The sequence below is a fragment of the Maniola hyperantus genome, chromosome 26 (genome assembly GCF_902806685.2).
Source record: "Maniola hyperantus chromosome 26, iAphHyp1.2, whole genome shotgun sequence".
Classification (NCBI taxonomy): Eukaryota; Metazoa; Arthropoda; class Insecta; order Lepidoptera; family Nymphalidae; genus Maniola; species Maniola hyperantus.
This window is the reverse complement of record NC_048561.1, coordinates 4878405-4906059: the sequence shown is the minus strand read 5'-3', so window position 1 is coordinate 4906059 and position 27655 is coordinate 4878405. Positions and strand designations below refer to the sequence as shown.

At 37.0% G+C, this 27655-nt stretch overlaps 2 protein-coding genes and 1 long non-coding RNA gene across 3 annotated transcripts; 2 read left to right on the top strand and 1 right to left on the bottom strand.

Annotated features, from left to right (window-relative positions):
* Nucleotides 1-6457: 6457 nt before the first annotated feature.
* Nucleotides 6458-8726, top strand: LOC138404269 (uncharacterized). Its single transcript, XR_011238275.1, has 2 exons — nucleotides 6458-6967; nucleotides 7806-8726. It is a non-coding gene; the product is annotated as an uncharacterized lncRNA (long non-coding RNA).
* A 2571-nt stretch (nucleotides 8727-11297) lies between these two features.
* LOC138404253 (uncharacterized) lies at nucleotides 11298-26183 on the bottom strand. The gene is given in 12 exon segments (XM_069507798.1): nucleotides 11298-12644; nucleotides 12720-15334; nucleotides 16079-19986; nucleotides 20314-20628; nucleotides 20631-20694; nucleotides 20696-20730; nucleotides 20733-20757; nucleotides 20759-20849; nucleotides 21892-22003; nucleotides 22006-22071; nucleotides 22074-22109; nucleotides 22112-26183. Coding segments are annotated over 10 exon segments (837 nt in total). The 5' UTR covers nucleotides 22164-26183; the 3' UTR covers nucleotides 11298-12644; nucleotides 12720-15334; nucleotides 16079-19945.
* On the top strand, nucleotides 14219-16047 carry LOC138404254 (uncharacterized). Its single transcript, XM_069507802.1, has 2 exons — nucleotides 14219-14360; nucleotides 15456-16047. The coding sequence occupies exons 1-2, from the start codon at nucleotides 14219-14221 to the stop codon at nucleotides 16028-16030; spliced, it is 717 nt and encodes a 238-aa protein (XP_069363903.1). The 3' UTR covers nucleotides 16031-16047.
* Nucleotides 26184-27655: the final 1472 nt, after the last annotated feature.

The window sequence follows — 27655 nt, the reverse complement described above, 5'->3', positions numbered from 1 at the left end:
AGTCCCCTGAGTCCCCGTGAAATGTCAAACGGGGATAAACTTCTCCTCTCCCCTGCCGCCGTGCTCTGAGGGGTGGAGAAGTTAATGTTATCTCCTGTCCAGTGGATAAAATCGGGGGATATAATTTTTATCTTCGGCCCATGCTAGCCGTGCTGGTTGATAAATTCAGGTACAACATAATTTTTTGCTTGATTGATAACTCAAAACTCAATTACTGCTGAAATCGAGGGTATCGCATCCTCAGACACAGTATCAGAAAATAAGCCTTGACTTAATTTACAACATGAATTACTTATCATTAAACATTGTTCAAACAACAAACTTCATATAAATTTTCTTTCTTCTTAGTTTATAAGAAACTTATTTATGACTTTAATCCGTTATCTTGTGTGGGCAATAAGCAATGTTTATGAATAGGGCCTTTAATGACAGTATCCTTACATTTTATACTAACCACCCGTACTAAACCATCAGATCCTGGGTAGATAGAAATTACTAAACCCATGAGCCATTTTGAGGGTGGCAATCTTTCATCCCTTATTAAGACAACAATATTATCTTAAATACTAGTCCATTTGTGACGTTTTATTATTTTATATTTATTAAATACTCTTGACTCCATTTTCTTCAAAAAGACTGTAATTTTTGTTGTAAATACACCCATCTTTGTACATAAGGTACTTTAACTGTTTCTAAATCTGGGACAACAATAGGAATTTCACCAATTAAAAAATGCCCAGGAGTGAGTGCAGATATCCCTTCACTATCTTCATTTAACAGCACTATTGGACGACAGTTGAAGCACGACCCTATTTGACACAAAAGAGTAGAATATTCCTCAGTAAGTTAATTTTGTATCGCTTAACACACAATTCAAGTGAAACTTTGACGATTTCACCTCAGATTCGCTTAAACCGTTCATGTGGGCACTATAGCTTACCGTAAGACTGTTTCATATTGCACCAAGTAAGACAAAACATGCTGATAACACATTCATAAGACGAAGTTGCAACCAAGCTAATCATCTACATATTCACGAAAAAATATATTTTTCGTCTCTCTCTCCATAGGTATAAATAAGAATGTATTATCAAATTCTGCCTAGTTATAGTTTATTCTTTAGTCGATTTTAGTTTGTTACCTACCTAGTTAGTGATTTTATACTCTGTGCCTAATTTTTCATATGCGTACTATGCCCGTGTGTTGTGGACATAATTATTATTATTAGTATTAATCTCTCATTGGAGACTGCTTTGGTTTAAGTGTTTTTATATATGTACTATCTATATTTCTCATTGTAACTGTTTGTCTCTACAAAATAAATTAAATTTAAAAAAAAAGAATCTCCTAATTTCTGTATATGTTTGTAGATATCACACTGTAATTGCAATTCACGCTCCATCTTGTATCCACGTCCTTGTTCTGTCGTCTTTTATTACTTATTAAATCACCGTGATATGGACGATTACTGAGTATGACCACTTCTGAAGACCACGATGAAGTAGTAGAGGCTCTGGATTGCTGCATATTGTTCTGGGTTATATTATTTTTATATGTACATTTAGTATTGTTTTCATTATAAATGATTAGATCAGAAATTGGTTCCAGCACTTCATCACCAAACAAGGAAACCTCAGCGGTGCATTTGTCTGACCTACATACACAATAGCTTTCAACATATAAGCGGTTTTTGCATCACAAATCATCAATATTTTAATCCCATACTTATCCGGTTTGGAAGGTATATACATTTTAAAGAGACATCGCCCACGATAAGACAGTAGTTGTTCGTCAATGGTGCAACAATCAGATGGCAAGTACAATTCTTCACACTTTACAATAATTTGATCAAAAATTTCTCGGATTGGAGCCAAGCGATCATTTGCACGCCTTTCTTCACGAGTGTGTTTGTCGTCAAACCGAAGACAGTTGGTCAAAAACTCAAATCTGCAACGGCTCATTGTAGCTCTAAAAAGTGCCATTCCAGAATGCTTGTCAAAAACTTCCTTGGTGTTCATATCATTCATCTTGAAAACGCCTGCTAAATAATAAAGGCCGAATAAGGCTTTTAATTCAGTCAGTGATACCAATTTCACAAATGAAGGCGTGCTTGAAGATGATCCGATAACGTCTTCATTATCCTCTTCTTGAAACCCTTTATAGTTCTTTTGCTGTATTTTGATCTCCGCATTTGTGTATTCTATGATTCTAGCCAACACTTCATCAATAAAATAAAGAGACCGACCCTGTATAGGCTTCGCAATATCTTTGGCTGCACCTTTGTTACCCATCACATGCAAAATGATGTTTCGTTGAGCAATGCGACGCCTAATTGGTTGTTTAGAACAACTACCAGCATTAAAACTGTATTTTCAAAGTGCTGTGCTTACTGACAGATTGCTTGCAGCTCAATCAATCCTTGATAAATGTTTGGAACCAACCAATTAATTAAATGGAATGGAATTATATTCAGAATTTTTAAATTTTGTGTTGCCATACTTCAATAATTTGAACAAAGAAATGCAATCTGAAAGCCCAAAAACTCTACTTGCTATATAGGGTGGAATTTTGTAATGCCACCTGAAGGGAAAGTACTCTTAATACGGTAGATAGAAATTTTACTCGAAGAAAACATTCCTTTATTTTTGAATAGACAGAAAACTGCATTCAAAGATTTTCAAAAGTTTGCTTGCCACACCCGGGAATCGCACCTGTACTTTTATAGCATCGATCGTTAGGATCAATTATAAGGATGAAATCTCTGTAAGATACTTGATAAATTAAATTAAAGGAAAACCATGAAATCTGGACTTATAAATTCAATGAGACAAGTTAAAGCTCTTTAACTCAAAGATCCATCGACATTTAAACACTGTCAAATATCTTGAAATACTGGATCTCTTAAGAAATGAGTCAAATAGTTTTAATAATAAATAATAAAAATTTCAAAATGGCCGCCATGTAAATAAAAAAAAAATAGGAAGTACATAATCTTGTACGGAACCCTCTGTGTGCGAGTCCATTTTGAAATTTTGATTATTTGTTGTTATAGCAGCAATAGAAATACACATTCTGTGAACATTTCAACTCTCTACCTATTAAGGTTCAAGAGATACAGCCCGATGGACGGACGGACAGCGGAGGCTTAGTAATAGGGTTCCATTGGCACCCTTCTGGTACGGAACCCTAAAAACAGTTAAATTAATTAAGTACATTTTAATTTGTTGTGAATTTTTCGTAATTTAAAGCAAATTTTATGATTAATTTTCAATTGTCACTCAAAAAAGTCACTCATTGGAGACCATTTACATCAAATAAATCCTGTAACATATCGTTAGTTCCCACCAACGATAACAGATGGCACCACTAGGTGGATATGTCGCGCAAGCACCCATCGCCTTTGAAACGTATATATCTCAAAGCTGTGCAATGTTTTGTATCCTGGTACGCGCTAACGAGCGAAACGGACCGCCAGTCGCTGCGGGCGCAACAGTCGCTCGCGCTTCGCACCATCGCCGGAGCTCCACGCTACGTACGGAACGCGGTCATCTCCAGGGACCTGCGCATGGAGAGCCTCGACGACCACATTCGCCGCCTGAGCTCCTCTATGTTCGCGCGCGCGGATGGAGCGCGAGCCCAGCACTTGCAGGGCATCGCGCCATACCATCGGCGCCCACCGGACATGAGAGGCCTGCCACGTGACCTTGCTACCTGATTGACCCATCGCTTCCTCACCGCTGACTGACGGGCGCCCGCCGGGCTTCATCTGGCGGGCTCGACCTCGCTGAGCGGCGGGTGGAAAGCCCACAGACACACCACGTCGCGCTGCAGTGGCCGATCGCCCGCGATCACACGCGGGCTCGATCGAACCGCAGCGCGCCCACCGGACTGACTCCACTGACCAGTGGTCACACCCAGCGACCCGCTTGTAGTTGCAGGCGGCGTTGCTACCACTGAAGGGGGCCATCGCCCCGAACAGTTACCCCGGGACCCGCAAGGGTCCGCGTGGACGACCAGACTCGGTTTTGTATCCTCCTCGGAAGGGTCATCAGTACCCAAGTTGCAGCCGCCGAGTCGGCACTCTTGGGGACTATGTAGCCATCCTTCGTCCGCAAGTAACAAGTTGCAGCCGCCGAGTCGGCACTGCCCTCGATATCCTAGTGCTGGTTTCGTGGATCATGTAATAGTCTATAGTGATTATTGAATATACGCTATTACTATACTTGCAGCGTTTCTTTGGCCGCAGCAGCCCTACCCCTACGTAACAAGCGTTACAATCCCTATTAAAGTTAGGTATTTTTTATTTATTTCTGAAGTGGTAAGTCCATAAAAGTTTTTGAAAATACTTAGATGCCATTAGCGGCATTTTTTAATTTTTTTTAAAGTCTTGAAGGTTTGTAACTACTGCACTCGAACAATAATTTTGAACTTTCGATAAAAAATTTGTCATGTTCCATAATGCCTAGGTTAACCGTAATTTTTTAAACAATAGTTGAGTTTATGGTTACTAATTACCACGAAAAAAAATGTCCAAAAACGTTTTGCAGAAAGAGAAAAAAAATAAAAACCACTGATGGATGATAATTATAAAAAAATCATTAAAAAATTAATATCTCCTAAACTACTAAAAATCGCGGAACATACATGGGGGTGATTCAGGTAGCCCTAGTGTTGTTCTACCTCTGGACAACCGCTTGACACTACTTCTTGGGACACCCTGTATAAACAATAATTAACGAATAACCAGCACAGAAGCTCTCTAAATTACATAAAGAAATATGTTGGTGGGCAATGTCAACGTGATGTAGCATTTTTTGGACCATTAAAAAGAGAATGGAAAAAAATACTGCTGGACTACAAATTCAAGAATCCAGTACAAACTACCTTGAATAAATAACACTAAAAGCTACTAACACAATTACTAGGTAATATGAAACATAGCGAGAAAAATAATATTTTAGCGGCTTCAGAGCTACCGGTTTTTTTTTTTTAAATATTATTAATATGGCCTTTAAATCCAAGAAATGTGTTCAAGAGAATCCCTGAGATTGTGATGCTACGGAATATACCATAGATACAACATTATTAGAATATCTCAAAGAGACTAGAGCCCCTAATCTCATGCAAGTGAAAAGAAGCAAGAAGTTATGCACAGAACCTGGAAAATCAGTATGTGTTAACGATATCTCAGCTAAAACAAAGAGTCCACGAACAGCACGAAAAAAGGTATCTGCAAGAAATACTAGTAGACTGGCAGATAGCGATTATAGTGGGGAAACAACAGACATGAACCAAGAAAAAGAGACAGAAGAGAATATGACGTTAGATACAGAAAATGAAACGTACGTATTGAATGAAATTACAGGTGAAGTTACTACAGGATGGACCAGCAATTGAAAACATCAGCTGTGTAAACCTAACACTGAAACCACATAGTGCAACGTTAATTTATAATGCAGACAGACTTGATATAAAAGGTCTTTCATTAAGCGTGTCCTATTTTTAAATTTAAGTAAAACAAAGTGTGTGTGAGACATTATCGAAATTATTTATTTATTTGAAAGATGGATGTGAATGTGTGGAATATGACATCATTCAAATGTCCCCCACGGCTTCTCTGGGTGGAGCGCATGCGAGATATCCAATTTTCCATGACTTTTGCGCATAAATCAGGCTGAATTTGACCTATGGCATAGGTTATGTTGGCTTTGAGAGCCGCTGTGGTTTGTGGTTTATTCGCATAGACCTGCGACTTAAGAAAACCCCACAAGAAAAAGTCTAGCGGGGTTAAGTCATCACAGATCTCGGTGGCCAGTTCACATCAGCTCCACGTGGGAGGACCATGCCCTCAAATCTCTCGTGCAGAATACTCAATGTGGCATGAGCTGTGTGGCACGTAGCGCAGTCGTGTTGGAACCACATGTCGTTGGTGTTCAGATAAATAAATAAATAAATAAATAATCTTTTATTTGGGACCATAGCGCACAGTACAAAACAGAACAACACCAGACAAACGTACATAAACAAAACAAAAAAAAACACAACAAAAAACAAAGCATGAAGACAAAAAGATCACAAATACTTAACTAATACGTACGGCTTTCCATGCATTTCAACCGAGAAAACCACCGCACGTACTTAGCTCCTATAGATAGTGATCGACTGTACGTGTATAGAGGCGGCGATCTTCCCAGCCGAATTGCATGGAATTACAGTAAAATTAATCTAAAATAAAATAAAATAAATGTCTGACATAAACCCGAATGCGTGTCTGTGGCGCATAACTGTCCCAAAAAAGGGAATTTCCTCAGCGTAAAGTAGTAGTAGGAAAATTTTACCTACTTATAATATGCTAAAATGTTGAATGTGAATCACAGTCAATTTTAACACAGCACACAACTCATCATCATCATCAACTCATCACTGGTTTATCACATTGGAGGCAGACATCTTAACCACTACACTATCACCGCTCTCGATCAAAGATTACTAATTATGAACACATAGTAAATAATAAATTATTTGCCTACTTATATGCTATAAATAACTCAAAAAGTCTTAGGCCCTATTCAGTGCGACGCGGACCGTCCGCACGCGGATGAGGTTTTGCGTCCGTCGCGGATGAATTCGTCGTTCAGTGCGATGCGGATCGTGATCGAGAGTGGTACAGTGTCATGGATAAAACTTTGAGTTTGGTGATTGCGGCCTATTTATTAAACAAAAGAAGAAGAAGACGCCATGGTAGAAGATTTAATGTGCATCCACTGGTTGAAAAAAGACTTCTTAAAGGAGAATTTGTATCCTTGTTTTCGGACTTGCGGGATGACGAAATGAAATTCTTCAAATATTTCAAGATGTCCATTAGGACATTTGAAGAGTTGCATGCGAAACTAGAGCCATCTTTAATGCGTTGCGATATATACAAGAAACCCATATGTTCGCGGGAGAGATTGGCTGTAACAATTAGGTAAGTAGGTACTTAAATTTAAAGGTTAAATAAATGAAAAAAAAAATTAATTAAAATTTTATAATCAATTTAAAATGTAATTATGTAATTAATTACAATGCAGTGTAATGACCGTGTTGCCAGCTTTCTAAAGACTCGTCCACATCACTCCCTGATAAGTGAGGTAAATCGTTGGTAGCGGTTGATGCAGATGTGCTGGGCGAGTTCATAGCTGGACCTCTAATTTCCATAGCTAGCTCCAGTATTTTAGTTCGAAATAACAATTTTTTATAATTATCGAAATCGTTTATAATAGGTGCTAGGGAATTAAAAAAACTGAAGTCATCGTCTGTAAGAGCCGTAGACGACGCAGAGTTTGTGGTGGAAGTGTCATTCTTTTTTTCTATTATTTTCAATAATTGTAACTCAAAGTCTGTCATACATCTCTTTCTTCTTCTCTGCCACGGTTTTGGAGAAGACAGCACAGGTGTCTGAAATGTTTCTTCTGTTGATGGCAAGTCCGGGGTCGTGGTAATAGGTAAAATACTTTGCGAGCTTTGCGATGACGTTGAAGCAACATTTTGGGAGCTCTGCGACGAAGCCATACTTTCATGTGTGGGTTCAAAGTCCTTTGTGTCTTCCAAAAACGTCATTATATCGAAAAAAATATACTTCTTTTTGACACCCCCTGCAGAACCGGACTTTGATGTCTTAAGATTTGTTCTACACTTCATGTATGCATCACGGGCTGTCTTCCATCTTAACTGAACAGCTTTTTCTGTAAATTAAATAATATAAATAATAAAACAACACATGCTACTAACTTTACTTATTTAATACACACTTTTTTTTGTTGCAGGTACCTGACTACTGGGTCAAGAATGTCTGATTTGCATTTAAGTTATCGATTGGGGCTATCCACAATTAAATACATTATTGAAGAAGTATGCTCATTAATATGGGAAATTTTGAAAAACGAATGTCTGCCTGAACCTGATCCAAATTTTTGGAATAAAATAGCACTTGGCTTTGAAAGGGACGCCAATTTTCCCAATTGCGTAGGTGCCCTTGACGGAAAGCATACCAGAATCACGTGCCCAAAAGAAAGTGGGTCCGTATTTTTCAACCATAAGCAATTTTATTCTATTATTTTACTTGCAATGTGTGATGCCAATTACTGTTTTACCTATGTAAATGTAGGGGCTTGTGGCAGCGAAGCAGACGCTAATGTGTTCAAGAAAAGTTCGTTATTTCATAGACTTGAACGAGATGATCTAAATTTGCCACCTCCAAAATTATTACCAGGCACATCTATCAACCCACAGCCACATGTCATTGTAGCAGACGCAGCTTTTGGCATTTCCAATACTATACTTCGTCCATACGCGCGTACAAATTTGACACACAAAAAAAAAATATTTAATTACAGGTTAAGTCGTGCGCGCCGATACATAGAATCGAGTTTTGGTATATTGACAAACAAATTTGCAATATTCCAAAGATCTATCAATGTATCAACATCATTTGCACAAATTTTAATCAAAGCGTGCTGCATTTTACACAATTTCATTAGAGTACGCGATGGTTATACGGAAGAAGACGCTATGATTGTAGCTGGATTTACAGATTACAATGCTCGCATTAATGACAGTACACGATCGGGCAATACAATAAGAGATAATTTTGCAAATTACTTTGTCTCAAATGAAGGATCTGTACCTTGGCAAAATAGTTATATTTATTAGATAACACAGATGTTTCAATAAACATTACTTACCGATTTGTTTTTTTTCTTCACCTGAACTATCTCCGAAATTCGGACAAACAGCTTCGCAAACATCTATCCATGCCTTTAATTTCGCGTCTTTATTTTTATATAAACTATCGCGGAGATTCCAAAGGCATGGTCGAAGTCGTACTTCTTGTATGACCCTCTCGGTTTGCACATTTGACACAGCCGCCATGACATCGACAGTACCTTACGTCCGCTCCGCGCGACTGTCCGCCGAGCACTGAACAAATACATTAGAACCAAGCACCGTCCGCCCGCGGAGGAGCAGCGCGGAGCGATTACGACCGCGCGCGGATAGCTCTCCGCGACGCGGACAGCTCCGCGTCGCTCTGAACGCGCTGTTAAGGTTTCATACATTTTACCGTCCGTCGCGGACGTCCGCGTAGGTCATCCGCGTCGCACTGAATAGGCCCTTAATGTGAGAAAACTTAACATTTGATTTTTGATTTATTTTTATAAAGAATGTTAGCAAGTTTATTATGGTGACTAATAATCCCCTTTTCTTTCCAACTAAGCGTAAAGCTTGTGCTAGGAGTAGGTACGACAATAGTGCAATGGGTGGGGTTTGAACCGGCGACCTTTCGGATTTCAGTCCGCTCCTCTAACCGTTGAGCTATTGAGGCTCCGATAACACTCTGGGCTGTTCATAGTACACCAAGTAGGGTTCTAGGGTTAAGGATAATGCCTTTACAACTTCTTCAGTGCCTGTTCTGCAATCTCCATTTGATATCCAAGCAATTTCAAGGCGTTGCTTCTCATAACTTTGTGCCCTCACGTTCCCCTCGTTGGCTTCTAGGAGGCCAGAGTGCTTATAGGCATTTCTCTGCCGGAGACTTCTTAATTTTATTAACGTATGGAAATTATGGAATAGATATCGAACTGAGAATTTTGTCTAATTTGTTCTCGTAAAATTCGTAATTTGTCATTACTGACATTGACACCACTGTCACTTGTCACTTAATTGACACTTGAAACGTAGACTTACAGGAAAAAGCATAATCTAAGAGGAAAAAATAAGTCCACTAACGCCACCTATTGTCGAATAGCAGTAAACTCGACTATTAATTCGTTCAAAGCGTTTAGTTATTGCAAATGCATTATATAATAATAACGTTAGAATTCAATGTTTTAAGTATGAAAGGTAATTTTTATGATGAAATTAATAAGTTAACTTTTAAGTGGCATTGTTTTTGTGTCCGACATAATTCTTAAAAACAAAAAAAAAAAAACTTTCACTAATGCTATTTGTATAATAAAACGCGATTCTAATGAAAAATTTTTAAGTCACCGGTCACCATTAGGTCTTCATATGATGATACAATTTACGCAATTCGAATTCGGTTTTACCATTTATGACCAATGACTTAGATTAGCCATAATGGTTAAAACTTAGGCAATCGCACCTCTGATTGGTGAGCTGGTAATATTTTGTTTTCCTCTACAAACGCTGTCATTTGGGCACATACAAGTTTTTCTAAGATCTTAGATATGCATGGCAAGATACTGATAGGCCTAAGATCTTTCATACTGGTTGGATTATTTACTTTTGGAAGGGGTTTGACTATTGCAGTTTTCCATGCATTTGGGAATGTGCTGGTTGTTATCGATTTATTTATAATAGCTGTTATAGTACTTAAACTCTGTGGAAGTGTCCAATGCAACATCTGTAACGAGATTTCGTCTAGGCCTAGTGCGTTTAATTTTAATCATTTGATTATTTTTATAACTTCTGCTTCAGTTACTGGTTTCAGGTTAAAAGTATTAGGACCAAACCTGTTGAATTCATAGTATGTAAGATAAGAAAGTGAAGGCCTCTCTCTATATGGTATGTTCAAAAAATGATTATTTATTTTCTCCGGGTCACATAAGCCTGTTGGTATTTCATACTCTTGTTTTTTATTCATCCCTACATTCTTCTTTAAATTCTTCCATAACAACATAGGCTTATTAATACATTGATTTATATAAAATTTAAAATAGGCACTTTTTCTGCTTCCATTGCCTCACATACAATCTTTTTAACATTCTTGTAGTACTCTTTATGTGACTCATTTTGCTTTATATCGAGAATGACTTTGATTACGCAGCTTAATCAGATGATCCAGTTCATGCCAAAAAAAGTTGGTAATCATCGACCTATAGGGCTCGCCGTTGACAGTGACGTGAAGTGACAGTGGGCGAAGCGCGCGGTGCGTTGCCCGAACAGAACACTCATTTTGATAAAACATTTCTATCATTTGTGTTTTGTTGTTGAATGCTATAGCTATCCATGATGATTTGGCAAAACAGAATGAATAAATGACAACCAATTTGACAGATGTAGCTTCAACAAGATGGCTGCTACCAACTGTCAAAGTTAGGACGTGCCTATTGGAAGACCCTTTACTTTGTTTGCACTATATAAACATGTATTTAAGTTCATTCAAATGCGATACTGACACACAATCACCAAACGTTTGTGTGTTAAATGAAAATTTAAAATGGGATACACAGAATCAAAGTTTCGTAGCCATTAATGAAAACGAATAAACTTGTAAAAGTTTATTCGAATAAAAAAGATTTTTATTTTTATTTATTTTTTATTTTAAATTGCCAAGGTGTTAACGATCAAAGACATTAATTAAGTCTAAACCAATTATTACTTCAAATAAAAAATGAACTTAATCTTGAATGAATCCGTCCCCTTAACCATGAGGTAATTGAAGCTCACAGCTTTCGAAATAGCCTGCTCCTGACCTCCCTGCGCACTTCTAGCCATCATTACCCCTTACATTCTCACCATAGTAGGAACGTGCCTGCTTTATTTGACATGCGACTAGAACAAGTTAATTATCGGTAAGCTGGGGATAATCATTTAAATTATCATTTTGTACAGTTATTATTTCAAAATTAGATCTACGCCTTTTTCATTTTCTGTTTATAATATTTACTAGCTTATGCCCGCGACTTAGTCCGCGTGGAATTAGATTTTTAAAAATCCCGTGGGATCTCTTTGGTTTTCCGGGATAATAAGTAGCCTATGTCACTCTCCAGGTCTTTATCTATACCCACGCAAAAAATCACGTCAATCCGTTGCACCGTGGCGACGTGATTGAAGGACAAACCAATAAACCAACAAACAAACACACTTTCACATTTATAATAGTGATTATAGGAGGGTGAAAATTGTTTAAAAGAGCAGCAGCCACCTCAAAATCTTTCATAAAACTTTTAGTAGTTATACACTCGGCGTCAAAAAAATCGCACCTTTCAAAAAATCTACTTCAAACAATTTTAAACCTTATTTGACATCAATAATGAGGGTCATGTTGGGTATCATTTGAAAGGGGATGAAATGGAGAGCACAAAAACAATTCAATTAATTATTTTTCTTTTATTGGAACAGCACAAAGGTTTTTGAAAGGTGCGATTTTTTTGACGCCGAGTGTATATAGCAATAGTTTAAAATCTCTTTTGAATCTTCCATTCACAACCTCCACAACCCAACGACATATGGTGACTGCTCTTGATTTATTTGCTTCACTTGTTGAAAGCTGTGTTTCACCCTCTTCCAATGAGTCCTATATCCACATTGATGCAGCAAGGGTTATGAATCACGAAAGCTCCTGTCTAGTATAAAAGCATCACCTTAAAGGAAGTATTTTTGTAACGGTCTTCCATTTAAAAAATCCCTTTTCATAATATCAGCATCAGAAGTGGTGGCTGGATAGGGGCCCAGAACATCAATTAAATGTCCATCAGTACATACTATTGCTGTCTATTTATATGGTATAATCCTAGGTGTCTCGGCACCAAATATTCACTGAGAAGTTCTCTCACTTGGTATTTCTAATAATTGAGGAACTTCACTAAACATTTGATGGAAGTTCCGATTTGCTACAGTCGTCCACAGTGCACGTGCCCCACCTGCGAAGAAGGGTTTTAGTGTCTAAAACCTCAGCCAGTTTCGCGAAACTATCACCTGGAGATGCCCGATCTCACCAGCCGGTGGTCGATTGGGTGGCGCGACGACTGCTCCCACGCGCCGTTAGAGCCGCGCGAGGATGGACAAGCGTCCATCCACTTCCAAAGGCCCTTTTCAGGATTTATTGAAATGTGCTGACAAGTGCTGTGTTCCCGGTTGTAATAGTACGCGAGAGGACGCTATATTACATAAGTTTCCACAGTGTGAGAAAAGACTCAAAAAGTGACTTAAGTTTATAAATTGTGATGTTTTGCGAAGTAAAAGTACACCTTAAAAAAAGTCGCAAGTGTGTCACTTTGAAAAACGTTTTGTGCTTATACTGCAGGGTGAGTTGTTAGGAAAGTCATGAATGCATTAAAGATCCACTGTGAGAGGACTGAGAGGTGCAAGAAAAGCCTAACAACAGAAAATGCTAGTGAATTGCACAGCTGGATCAACACAAAAGAATATAAAGAATATAAAAAAAAAATAACTTACCCTGCAGAAACCATTGCAAAATACTTTGGTGAAGTTTTTGACCACACAAACAATTATTTAAACGAAAAAGGTCATAAAAAAATTTTGCTAAAAACTATAAGCACGGATATCAAAGAATTGGTTGATGATAACGAAATCACACTATGCCATATAACCATTCATAAGAACAAATAATTTCCGCCTTGTTTAGGTACACTATTAAAATATGTATATTATTTAATTCGCCGAGTTTCTTGCTGGTTCTTCTCGGTAGGATCAGCATTCTGAACCAGTGGTAAATTAAAACTACCTGTTCATAAGTACTTGTAAAAAGTTTACATGAATAAAAAAACATTCTATTCTATTCTATTCTAATTGGTGTAATAGCATAAATAAAATTTTGAAGGGCACAGATGTCACTAGACTTGAGGGCAAAGCCCTACCTGAAGTTTTGCGAAATGCATATATCAAGTTTAAAAAAAGGTTTAAAAGAAAATAAATGTCTTAAAATAAAAATGTGTTTTTTTTAAAGAATCAATACCCACAATTCAAAAGCTTCTAAATTTGACTAGTACCCCTGCGAGAGCTTTCTGTAAACGCCTTGTGGCATTCAATCAAGCGTTTGCACCAATAGGCAAAATAACCAATGAGTTCAAACCTCTCACTGTACTCTGGAATGATAGCGTAGCGGGAAGAAAACAAGAGGACATAATGACAGCTTTTTATCATTTCCTCCTGCGTCACAGGCATGTTGCGCATATTCATCTAAGGCTGGATAAGTAGTCATTCACGTTGACTCGCGGGCGCGGTGGCGGGCGCGGTCACGAAATATCAAACATATGGCGTAATATCCAAGTGTTCACATACGAAACGCACGTGCGGTCTAAGTAGCGGGCAAGCTAGCGACTGGCGCGCGCGCGCCGCTCGCGGCAATATCAAACGCGTGAGATGTTTGTGTGTGTTTACGTCGAACTAGCGGCGGAGCGCGCGATTCACTCGCGACGTCAGGTAAGTTCAACCAGTATGAACTTGTCGCTAGAAACGGTAGCACGTCTCCATCATGTCTTTCAATACAGAAGAGTTTATTAGTGCTGTTCAGGCTAGAACTCCGATTTGGCAAAGCAAACACAGGCATCATATGAACAGAAATATTCTCAATAAGCTATGGAAGGAAATTGCGGAATTGTTTCCTGAAATGGAGGGTGAGTAAATGAAATATTGTGGGTACCTATTTTTAACTTTTTATTTTTCTAAAGGAATATTATGACAGACTACAAAAGATACAAAAATATATTACAAAGATGGCGACGTATATATTAAACGATTGTTCTCCCAAAAATATTTCGTGAATAAACTCCGAATTTGTTTAGCTCGATTTGATGGATTGTTGTTTCTTCTAGTTTGTCGCCTTTGGTGCTGAGTTTCAGTTGTTAACTCATCATTGAAATTGTAACCATCTATATCAATTACAATATTATGCAATAAGCAAGCGGTTTTGATAATCAGGCGTGCATGTTTAACATCAGTTTCAATAGGTTTTAACAAAACTCGCCATTTATTGCATAAAATTCCAAATGCACACTCCACGGTTTTTCTCGCTCTTGACAATCTATTATTAAAATGTTCTCTCTCTTGATTCAATGTTCTTTGTGGATATGGACGCATAAGATACTCTTTAAGAGGATAAGCTTCATCGGCTACTATAACATATGGAGCTGTAATATTAGAATTGGGTAATGTTCTTGGTTCTGGAATATTGAATGCGCCTCTTTCGAGTAACCAGTTCAGGGACGAGGCGTTGAATGTACCGCCGTCGCTTTGCTTTCCTCTACCTCCCACTTCAATAGTTAAAAATCTTTTGTTCGCATCAGCCACAGCTTGCAAAACAATAGAGAAATAATGCTTGTAGTTAAAAAATGCCGATCCTGATCGTTTAGGTCGTTTAATTCTACAATGTTTACCATCTAAGCTGCCAATGCAGTTAGGAAAGTTCCACATTTTCTCAAAATCTGAAGAAATATGCTTAAGCTGGTCTTCAGATGGCAGTGGCATGTGGAAATTCAAATTTTTTTTCCAAATAGCTTCACAGGTACTATAAACAATCTCAGACACTGTACTAACACCCAAACGAAAGCTATAAGCCAAAGATCGAAATGCCAACCCAGTGGAAAGATATCTGAAACATATAAAAAAAATACAATTATTACGTAAAATTTAAATATATCTATACTAATTACTTTATATACCTACTAAAATTATATAAGGCATCAACACTAAACAATATTTAATTTTTATAGAAAAGGCTTTAAGAAAAAAATGGAAGAATATTCGGGACCAATTTATGAAAGAGTTTAAAAAAATTCCGGTTTCTCGTTCTGGAGATGCTGGAACTGATCAAAACACTTCAATGTGGCCATATTTTCAAATGATGCCGTTTATAAAAGATGACGTTACCCCAGAATTAAATGAAGGCAATTTAGATGAAACTGCTGATGGAAACTGTAGTGATAATAATGAACGGTCCCCAACTCCCCAGTCAATAGCTGGTTCATCTACAAGTACACAATATACGAGCACCAAACGTAAATGTGCACAAGATGTAAGACAGGAATTCATGGAATTAGAGAAGAAAAAGTTGGAATTATTACAAATTAAACTGTCGCAAAGCAGCGAAAGGCAAGAACAAGATTGCGAAGACCTGTTATTTTTTAAAAGTCTGTTGCCGTACATGAAGGAGTTTACTCCTATGCAAAAATTACGTACGAGAAACAAAATTACAGAAGTTGTTATGAATGAAATGAATAGTTTCACGTCCCAGGCTTACCATAGTTACAATAGTTACGAATATAACACATCAAATTATGGAAATTAAACTTTAAATATAATTAACTACGAAAATTCTTTTTTTTTTTAAACTCACCTTATAGTTACAAATAGTCTTTCTTCGGGTTTTATGCTTTTATGAAAATTTGTGTCTACTTTTGAAATCTCACTCCTTATTGAATCCAATATGTAATCAAAACAGTTGACTGTCATCCTGGTATATCCAAAAAATCTTGAAGGATGTTCTCTCAAATTACTATATAAAGTGTGAAATTCACCATACTGTTCTCTTTCTTTATTAATTTCGTGCACACCAATTCTAATTTTTAACATCTCCCACTTTAGATATGAATTTTCGGTTAAAAATAAAAGATCGTCGTCCATGTTTACAATCTCTGACAACACGTCACACTCGCGCAAACGCCTGGCGGCTAATGTGAACACGAACTCGCCACTTCTCCGGGCCCGCACCCGCCGCCGCGCCCGCGCTTTCCAACGTGAACAAGTACTAACTGCAGCTCTCGATTTTAGTAATATAGTCAACTGTGACATTACAGAAATGTCAAAAAAGCTGGCCCTACGGGAGTGATAGAAGAAGATAATAGAGGAAAACACGGCAATTTAAATAAATGTATAGCTGAAGTTGATAAAGATGCAGTGCGTGAACACAAATTCATACCCTCGAAAAGAATCACATTATTGTCGCGCAAGTTCAACCAAGACTTACCTAGATGGTGATTTGAATTTGTGTATGATGTACCGCCAGTACAAAGAATGGTGTGATCTGAACAACAAATCTATTGTAAAACAATGGGCTTATGATCACATTTTCCAGACAGAATTTAATATCGCTTTTCACAAGCCGAAAAAAAGACCAATGTTCACTATGTTTGTCTTTCAATAATACTGTTGGTGATGACAAAGTGAAGTTGTGTGACAGTTTCAATAGGCATTTAACAGAAAAAGAGCTTTGCAGACAAGAAAAGAAGGCGGATATCGAACTTTCACAGCAAATTTGATTTATTTCGTGGAGACACTTTACAACACAACTTTATCGCTTGACGGCCGGAACCGGAAATGCAAAAAATACCTTAATGAAATATACAGACTGAAAAGGTTCTTAAAACAAAGTAAAATGCCCCACCAAGTAGAAAATGTTTTTTAGAGGCTCTGTCAGAAAGGGAATACTTTGAAAAATTTAATCAATACCTAAATCCAGCTTTTGGTGTGCTTCTACAAAGTCAAATGACAAATTCGCGGAGAAAACTAAACGGCCGTCGTTACATAATATTATCCGAGCAAGGAAAGGGAATACTGAATACTGAACAAAAACTTTTTTTTAATTTTTTTTTTGTTTCTGGCTTTACTTTGTTTTTTCATTTCATGATTACTGATTAACACGGCTGGAATACGACTCTTCTTTGTGAAATCCTCAAACAACACTTAAGTAATTAATTGATTAATCCGAATGAATTTCTCTTTTACCTCACTTTTAATGAATAGTAGCTATTCTCCTGGGTCAAATTGTGAAGAAGATACATGTGAAGTATTTAACAACCTTGGAAGAGGCGAAAAACGAAACGAATAATTCGGCAGAAATTAATTATGATCACATAGACACCAATGTAATTGTAGATTTGATTTTTTTTAAAATAATCCAACAATAAATTCAGCTTTAGAATATGTTACAGGTTGTTTTGCGCAAAGCAAGAAAAGTTTTTAAAAGTTGTAAAAATGACTTGTATACATCAAATGACACGGAGGGCATAAAAATGAGGGAATACAACAAAAGTGCTAGGTGGTTAACATACAAGGGTATGTTATGTATGGACAACGTTAAAAAAAATGATATTAAAAATGCCGCAAAAAAGAGAACTTTACAGAAAGATGTTATGGAGCAGTAACTTCATGGAATAGTGAAGCGGCTATTCATTCACACATCCAAAAAAAAAATATAGGTCACAATCCTGGTAAAATACAAAAAAATATGTAGAACCTTTTCATAAATTTTGATAATTCTTACGGTCCTTCGATTTAGCTCTCCAACATTTCTGTTGCCACATAATGGCGGCAGCAGAGGATCCTCTGGAGGATCTTCTGGTAAAAAACCAAAACCTAGTCAAAGCACTGCAGATTTCCAAAATGGCACAGACTGAGAAGGAACGCGAAAAACAACTGGCTTTACTGAACAAATATCATGATCTATTCCTCTTCTTTTGTTATTGATTATGATCCAGAATAAATAACACATACTTACATACCTGTTTATTATTTTAGGTTTCAAGTGAACACCAAAGGAAGAATTCTGTATGAAGGTAGAGGTTTGGTAACCCTTCGTGTTGCCTTTGAGGGAAACTATGCCTACTTTCATGCACAATGCAAAGCAAATGCCAAATGAAGAAACTCCTGTACATAGTTTTACTAAAAATGGATAATTATGGAATGATAGAGGAGAGCCACTGTGAATGTACAGCTGGAAGTGGATTAGTTCAATTCAATTCCCAATTATTGGCTTTTAGGTGTGCCAGCTGGGCACAGAGTGTTTCGCCAGTGTCACGTTTATGGAGGAAGTGGATTAGAAGCGCACTGCAAACATGTTTTTACAGTTCTTCATGGCATAGAAGACATGGTAAGGACAAAAACTATTATTATACACAAAGTTTGCACAGAAGAACTAATGACATTTAAGAAACCCAAAAAAGTCTTTTATTATTCACCAATGGAGTCGCATAATTTGCCCAGTAAGCGAAAAAAACCTTACAGTCCATTATATAATAAAATTAAAGAGGAAGATATAATGGCTATTCATTCACACATCCAAAAAAAATATAGGTCACAATCCTGGTAAAATACAAAAAAAATATGTAGACCGAAACCGCGTTCGCAAAAAATTACAGAGACACGCTAAAAAGTCTGGGGTAAAGAAGAAAACTATCCTACACCACAAGGAAACAGGACAAGATATGTTACTCTTTGCAGATGGGTAGTGGAAATGGGTAATGGCCATTTAAAGCGTAATTTTGAATTATAACGTCAAGAATATTGCAACAAATCGTTACCCCACACGATGCAAGATTTCCAAATAGCTGCGGCATTATTGAATCAGTTCGGTGTCAGGCTAAAAACTGTGACAATGATCCTCAAATATTCACCAAAGAATAAACTTACAAAACAAGCTCGCAGAGTTTGTAGAAAGCAATAATTCAAACAGACGTTCGACCGAACGACCGCTTATCCGAACTACTCCCGCGCTACAGTGCTCACTGCTTCGTTGTACTCTATGACACTCCCAAGCAGCCGCTATTAACTAAATTTGTGAAAGTAAACTCTTGATTTAAAATATTTAAAATGCCTAAACGAAAACGTGTTGTGCTTTCTATGAAAGATAAATGTGAAATTACTAAACGGTTAGAGGAAGGCGAATCAGCAACTAAGGCCGGGTTCCCACTACGCCGGACCGGCAGATCTGCCGCGCCGGTAAATCTGCCGGAAGAGCTAGTGGCTGTACAATTTATATGAAGCTATTCACATTATCCCGGGTCCGGCATTTTTGCCGAGCCCGGCATTTCTACCGAACGTTTTGTCACTACGAATTGCCGGTAGAACGACCGGGCCCGGAGTAATGTGAACGAGTTTGTGCCGGTATCTGTCCCCCGCTCGCCCTGCTCGTGCTCCCCTCGCCCCGCCCGTGTTCCACTCACGTCATTCGGCTCGCATGTTCTGGTAAAAGTAGACGTTTAGCATGGATATTCAAGCAGAAACTTTAATTACGCTTGTCCAAGAGAGACCTGTTCTGTGGGATAAGACCGAAGACGTTTATAAAGACAAAAACTTAAAGTTAGCAGCATGGCGTGAAGTATGTTTAATACTGAAACCAAACTTCGATGAACTGGATGAAAAAGAAAGAAAACAGTACGGTGAGTTTTTAATGTTTTATTGATAGAATGTAAATGCATTGATAATTTTATTTTATAGCTGCTGCCTGCCACGGAACGGAACCAATATCTGAAACAAAATAATTAGTAAATGATGTCCGTATAGCGTTGGCATTAGGGCCACCTCGACTCGACACATTTCGATTCATGAGTGTAGTTTCTTGTCTATGTTCTATATTTTGGTAACTTTCAAAATTTATACCATCTTTTTCTCTTACAAAATTATGTAAGACTGCACAAGCTTTAATTACTTGAATTGCTGTGTCTACGTTGAGATCTATAGCTCGATGGATTATTCGCCACTTATTTGCCAGAATACCAAAAGCGCACTCAACATACCTTCTTGCTCGACTTAGTCTATAGTTAAAAATCTTTTTATCAGTATTCAAATGTGTACCTCCATATGGACGTAGGAGATTAGGTGTTAAAGCAAAGCCTTCATCGCCAACAAGTATAAACGGTAATTCTTCGTGCAAGTTTTCATGAAGCGGTCTAGGCTTTGGTACATTTAAAGTACCATCATTGATCTTTTGCCAAAATGTACTATCCTTTAATATACTGGAATCGCATTCCTTGCCAAATGAGCCCACACTAATAAAAATAAATCGGTACTCTGAATCGACAACTGCCATTAATACAAAAGAATAATACTCCTTGTAATTAAAGAACATAGAACCACTCTTGGCTGGTTTCAAAATTCTGATATGTTTGCATCTACTGCTCCAAGACAGTGAGGAAAGTTGGCTTTTCTTTCGAATCCTGAAGCGATGTCCTCCATTCCATTCTCTCTCAGTATCAGGCAGCTTAAGGAATCTGTCTTTAGGTTTTCCCAAATGACGTGGGGTCATTTCTTTTATTAGTTTACTTATTGTCGAAACGCCTACTCTGTATGAGTAATGTATTTCTTTGAATGAACATCCTGAAGCTAAATATCTGAAAAAAAAGTATTTTTTGTTAATACATTATTACTTTATACGTCACCAAGAAACAAATTGTATTGTTTTATGATATTTTTTTATGATTTCAGGAAAACAGGTTTCAACTAAATGGAATAATATCCGAGATTCGTGGCTTAAGACAGTAAGAAACAAAAAGATGAGTCTAAATCTGGATCTTCGACCAAAAAGACACGAAATTATTATATCACGAGCAATTAATGTTTTTGAAAAAAAGTCTCCGAACCTCGACCACCACATGAGTCAGTTCAAAAAAAGCAAGAACCCGAGACTGAAGTAGGCATGGAATCAGATTTTCGTTCACCTTTAATTAAAGATAAAAAAAAAATTGATAATAAAGAGGTAAATGACAGGATGGTAAAGTTTTTGGACTCCAGAATAAACCCAGAAAAGGAAAACCATCATCTATCTTTCTTCAAAGGCATTATACCAATCTTGAAACACTTTAACTATCGAAGAGACTTTAGAATTTCAAGCTAGCGTCATGACAATGTTGCAAAAAATTAAAAGTAGGAATTATGAGAAGACCAAATTACGGACATTGGCGTGATTCATATAATCAGATAACCGGACCAGATCAGTATTCTGGATACTACACACATAATAGCGTCAATCAACAGCCAATACCTACGCAAGATCAACACTACCCTGGATACTCTACCGCAATATAATAGTAGCAATCAACAGGCAACAACATCTATACCATCAACTTCATCTCAGACATCGAATCCGATTCCAGCTTCGCCATCAGCATTAGTAATCGTTCCATACATTCCCAAGACTCAGATTACTTAGATTTTGAAGGATTTAAGTTTGAGTACAAATAAATACTTAAATAATTGTTTGCATTTTTAATTCATAATGATTATCAAATACATACACCCTCACACACACACACTTATATATATTCACATTCATGAAACAAACATACATAGCAAACATTCATTCATTCATACAGTCTTAAGTAGGTACCTACGTCAAAACTATTATTACGCAATCTAGTGCATAAAATATCTTACCTTAGACATATGGCTAATCTTTGTTCTGGGCAAATACATTCTCTGAAACTTGTATCTCGTACTCTTATGTCTAGTCGTCCCAGTAAATCGTCAAAAGTGGTTGCTGTCATTCGAAATAATTGAAGAACTTTGATTCGTCTCTTCTAAGTTCACCCATTAATGTTTCAAATGTTCCAAGTGAAATCTTTCCCGTAAAATAGGGTGTACCCAATGTTTCTTTTATTTTGCCTTCTATTAAGATACCACCACAACACAACAATTTCGTCGTCCATTGTGCGCGCAGGTCCAAATTCAACTGAGGACTGTCTGAATTTCTTTCCGGGATCCGATGTAATGTGAACACTCTGTCCGGTGTCCGGTTTTTCGGCAGATCTGCCGGTCCGCGTAGTGGGAACCCGGCCTAAGCTAACTAGTGAATACAAAGTTGTAAGTTACCATTACAGACATAAAAAAACAAAAGACGACCAATAAGCAACTTTATATCCCAGCTCGATTCCTCTGACGGATCCACGAGTCGGACAAAACGATGAAACTTGCCTCGGAACACGAATTAGATGATGCTGTATACAGGGTAGCCGGGGATGTGACGTCGAATACCTTATATTAAGGGGTCCCAAATCCAAACCACCCCCATGTATGTTGAGCGATTATCAATAGTTTATTTTATGATTTTGATCATTAAAATAAACATGATTTTGATTTGAATTGAAGGGTTTTAATTCTAAAGGGTTCTAAGTGCCAAAAATCAAAAATCAATATTTTTACGAAAATACAATCTAAGTGCCAAACCTAACAATATCCCAAATGGATCCAAGTACCTGTTTCGTTTGAAAATTTTACGCACACACAAAGTTATGGCGTGCGGGCCACGGTTGCGGGTGGCGGACGGCTGTTAGTATGGTGTTATAGTTTATGTGCGCTCAGTTGACTAAATTACGCGTTTAAAATGGACGCTACTTCATCGAATGATCAAAATATTCAGAGAAAACGAAAACTTTAAAAAAAAAACATGCAGTTATTTGGAGTGACAACTGCATAGGGCAAAATAAAAATAGAATGGTTCTTTTCGCCTTGATCTATTTAGTAGCCAATGGTCTTTATATTATTGATCACTAATATTATAAATGCGAAAGTGTGTCTGTCCGTCTGTCTGCTAGCCTTTCACGGCCCATCCGTTCAACCGATGTTGACGAAATTTGGTACAGCGATAGCTTGCATCCCGGAGAAGAACATAGGTTACTTTTTATCCCGGAAAATCAAAGAGTTCCCACGGGATTTTTAAAAGCCTAAATCCACGCGGACTAAGTCGCGGGCATCATCAAGTTGATCATAAATACTTGGTAAGTGGTCACTCCTTTATGTCTTACGATCGAGATTTTGCTGAAATTGAAAAGAGAAGAAAGTACCTATTTAAGTGTTTTGAACCAAAGGATGTGGAAAAAATGATACAAGAATCATGCCACAAAAATTCATATGAAGTGGTTAAAATGGACAGAAATGATTTTTAAGACTTGAACGGATTTTTTAAATACTACAAAGTTACAAATATGAACAATTCATGGATTCGCAATGATAAAATAAGTTACCTCGTGTGATTTAATAGAATCGCATAATGACCTCAGTACCGGGGCAGAGTGCAAATATTTTCAAAAACCGGCCAAGTGCGAGTCAGGCTCGAACAATGAGGGTTCCGTACTAGTCGTATTTTTTCGACATTTTGCACGATAATTCAAAACTATGATGCATAAAAATAAATAAAAATCTGTTTTAGAATGTACAGGTTAAGACCTTTCATATGATACCCCACTTGATATAGTCACTCACTTCGAAAGTTGAAAATACTAATTATTAGTTCATGACCACAATTTAATTTTTTTTGTGTGATCTAACCCTAAATTCGCGGTATTCAGATTTTTCCCCAAATGTCAGCTATAAGATCTACCTACCTGCCAAATTTCATGATTCTAGGTCAACGGGAAGTACCCTGTAGGTTTCTTGACAGACACAGACAGACAACAAAGTGATCCTATAAGGGTTCCGTTTTTCCTTTTGAGGTACGGAACCCTAAAAAGGCAAGTCTCGGAATCAAATCTGAGCCTCAATAGCTCAACGGTCAGAGGAGCGGACTGAAAACCGAAAGGTCGCCGGTTCAAATCCCACCCGTTGCACTATTGTCGTACCTACTTCTAGCACAAGCTAAACGCTTAGTTGGAGGGGATAGGGTAATATTAGTCAACATTTTCGAATATTCCCCTTTGAAAAAAAACTACACTTTACCAGCACTTTAAGCTCGAAATCGAAATCAAAAGAAAAATTGAAAGATTTGACGGACATGTTACCATACATACCCACCAAAAATAAAGCATTCTATAAAGATTTGATTAAACAATATTATTTATGAAGGCACTTAGTCCATTTTCAATATTACTTCATAAGGCACTTATGACATTCCAAAATAATGAATGTTTATTTTTCATTACTTCCTTGGATTCCTACTTTTTTAAATTTTTTACGACTTACTATAGTAATAAGATATGTTTTTAATTGATTTAAGTAAAAATAAATAACTATTTCATTGATTTGTTCATTTTATTAAGTTTTTTTGTTATATCTCTAAATAATAAAATTGACACTTAGACCCTTTAGAATTACAACCCTTCAGTTGCAGTTTTAATTTTTTTTTGATATTTGCAGGACTTCAACCATATTTGATCGAAAACGAAGGAACTGCCCACAGTCTAATCTTTATTCAGTCAAAACCACTGAGCTTGTACGAACCAATTTAACTTTGCACTCACTTACCAAGAATCAAGACAATACAAATTACAAACTGACAACAACTTTGTACTTTGTTTATAACATGTGAATATGAGTATGAATATTTATTTATTACCAGAATTATTGCATTTTGACTTAAATGGAGTCCTAACTCATATCAAATCATAAGGATAAATATAGCATAACAATTTTTTTTGTTATAAGATTTCTTTCTTGGTTTTACAGCACTAGCCTCAAAATTCAGGTTTTAAAGCGATAAGGTTGCCAACTATACCTATTTTTTTTAAATATTTTTGCATACAATAATGCATGTTTAATTTAATTTCAATTTAGCCTCACACCCAAGTCATGGTCACCACTATGCTATTCTGCTCTGAACTAAAATCGTCTCACTGCACTCAAAGCTCGGCATCTACAAAACTTTCCTACACAGCACTAGTGTTATACATAGTAATTAGAATTTACTGAACCAGCATTAAAGGCAGAGCCAGACTGTTGTACATAAGCCCTCCAGATTGGTCTCCACCGGCGGTTTACAACAGAAAATTTCATTGTAAAATCAACCGCTGGTGGAGACTGATGTGGAGGACTTATTTACAACAGTCTGGCTCGACCTTAACCAATATATTCTCAAATAGAAAGGGTATTCCGAACCAGAGGTAAATTCATGATGATTCAAAACTCATGTAGTTCAACTAGGTACTACAAAGTACTTGATAAAGTTTATGACAAAGTCCTATAATACTGTTTTTGTGCATCTAGGTATAATGCACTTTCTACCGAAAGATCAACTGCTGAACAACTAATAATCAACTAGCAGACATTGGCAATGGACACAACTAAATCTAGAAAACAACAGCCAACATATCCTTTTTATTCTTTAGGACTTAAGACCACCAAGACCACAACACTGAAAAGGGTTATGACAAAATTATTTATTGATCTGCCACATACCTTTATGCTTTCTATTAAAATACTGCACCCATTTCTTTTCCCAATACTATTTTTTACTGTTCATTTCATTCGGCAGTACAATACAGTTTAGCCGGCAAGATGGCGGCTAACCAAGCTGAAGAATCGACAACTGCTACCAGACAAAAGAAAACACCAGTTGTGGTTATTACTCCCTAAACCCTATTACAAACCTTTATAAAGATTAACGGAACAACACGAGTGCATATTATGTTTAAGCACTGAAACGTGCTAGGTACAAAGCAACAAGAAAGAAGAAAGAAAAACCTAAAACACACGAGAATCACTTATTTGCACGGAAATGTAAAGAATTACGAATGACATGACACATTTTACTTGATTTCACCGACCAGAAAAAAAGCTTGATTTCGTTTGAAAATTGCAATTTCGAATAAAATAGACTATTGGTGCGTTACCTATGTCTAATCACAAAATACAAATATTCATGGTCACAGCCATGTCACAGCCTCACAGGTCAAGTGAGTGAGCATGATCGGGGGCCGACTTGAGCCCGATAGGAATTGGATCTACAAGTTGGATCAAAGTTGCAAATTGGTTCGTGTATAGGTGTAGGGTGTACTATGTTCCATTCTATTGCATCTGTGGACAAAATCCAAAAAAAAAACACTTTCAGTGGTGCCATGAAATATATTTTACCTTAAATTTAAGGAAAAACAAAACTAGCAGCTTGATTTTCCTTAGAGTAATTCGTGTAAATAATTTCAACAGGTTATTCTTTTAGATTAAAATTTAAAAATAATTAAAACTTACTGTCACAAATACCTATAACATATTATTATCTCAAAATCTACAAGCAATAAGCATGAGTAAAGTGAAATTAAAACCTGGCAGCACTGCGGTTCCTACCACAGACTATTAGCCCACGCCCCACAGTTTATCTGGCTCAAAAGAGTTAGAACCCAGTGCCGTAAAACCAGTTAAAAAAATTGATTTTTTATTTCACGATTCCTTGCTCATAGCAGCAGTAGCAGCGTAGATTGAGTAAAAAAAGCTAGATTAAAGTACTGTGTAACCGCGTATGAGATAGCGATAGCACGACGTAACGATGAATAACACGACCCCGATTCTCTAGTCTCTGTCTAAACTAAATTTAGAGTATCTGCATCCCTTTCTTTTTACTAATGCTAAAAAAAGAAAAGGATGCAGATACTCTAAATTTAGTTTAGAGAGAGACTAGAGAATCGGGGCCAATGGCACCGATTCTAAGCACAACCTAATTTTAGAGTATTCGCACCCTCTTCTTACTATTGTAATATGAAAACGACAGAAGCAGTTTGACATTTCTAAATTTAATTTTTAGATGGTAAAACCCGTGATTTTAGCACGCACTCGCGAACCTACTGTTTAAATTTGTATTGTGCACTAAAATTTAGAGTCTTTAAATGTGAAAGTCATGTTCCGTTCCTTTTTTAGCATAAGTAAAAAGAAAAGGATGCAGATACTCTAAATTTAGTTTAGAGAGAGACTAGAGAATCGGGGCCAATTAGTTATTGTTTAGTAATATTTGTATTAACCGATCAACACTTGTAACAACAATTTGTTTTAAACGTTTTTTTTTTGTGAAAACAAGTAAATAACTAATGAGAAATACAATGACACCACGAATTCTCAAAGTTTGTTTTGCAACTAAAGTTGTACCTATTCCTTGTATGTATTCTTGGAAAAAATCGGTTACACGATAAGGGACAAAAAATAGGTTAGCTGCGTTTCTGTTTATCACATTAGTAACTTTATCTGTGCTGTAAATGAGAAAACAAACGTTCCTGTATCTAGCTTTATTACTCTATCTGCGAGTAGCAGGTATAGAATATTATCTATGGTCCCTACACTAGGGTAAAGGCTCCCCCACACAGCCGCGTTATTATCGGTCGATAATATCGCATGCGTTATTGCATTTACGTCCTACTTCCATTGCGGCGTTATTATCGCAGCAGTGTGTAACTACATGACCATCCTAATAAAAAATGTACTGAAAACAGATATCGCAATAACG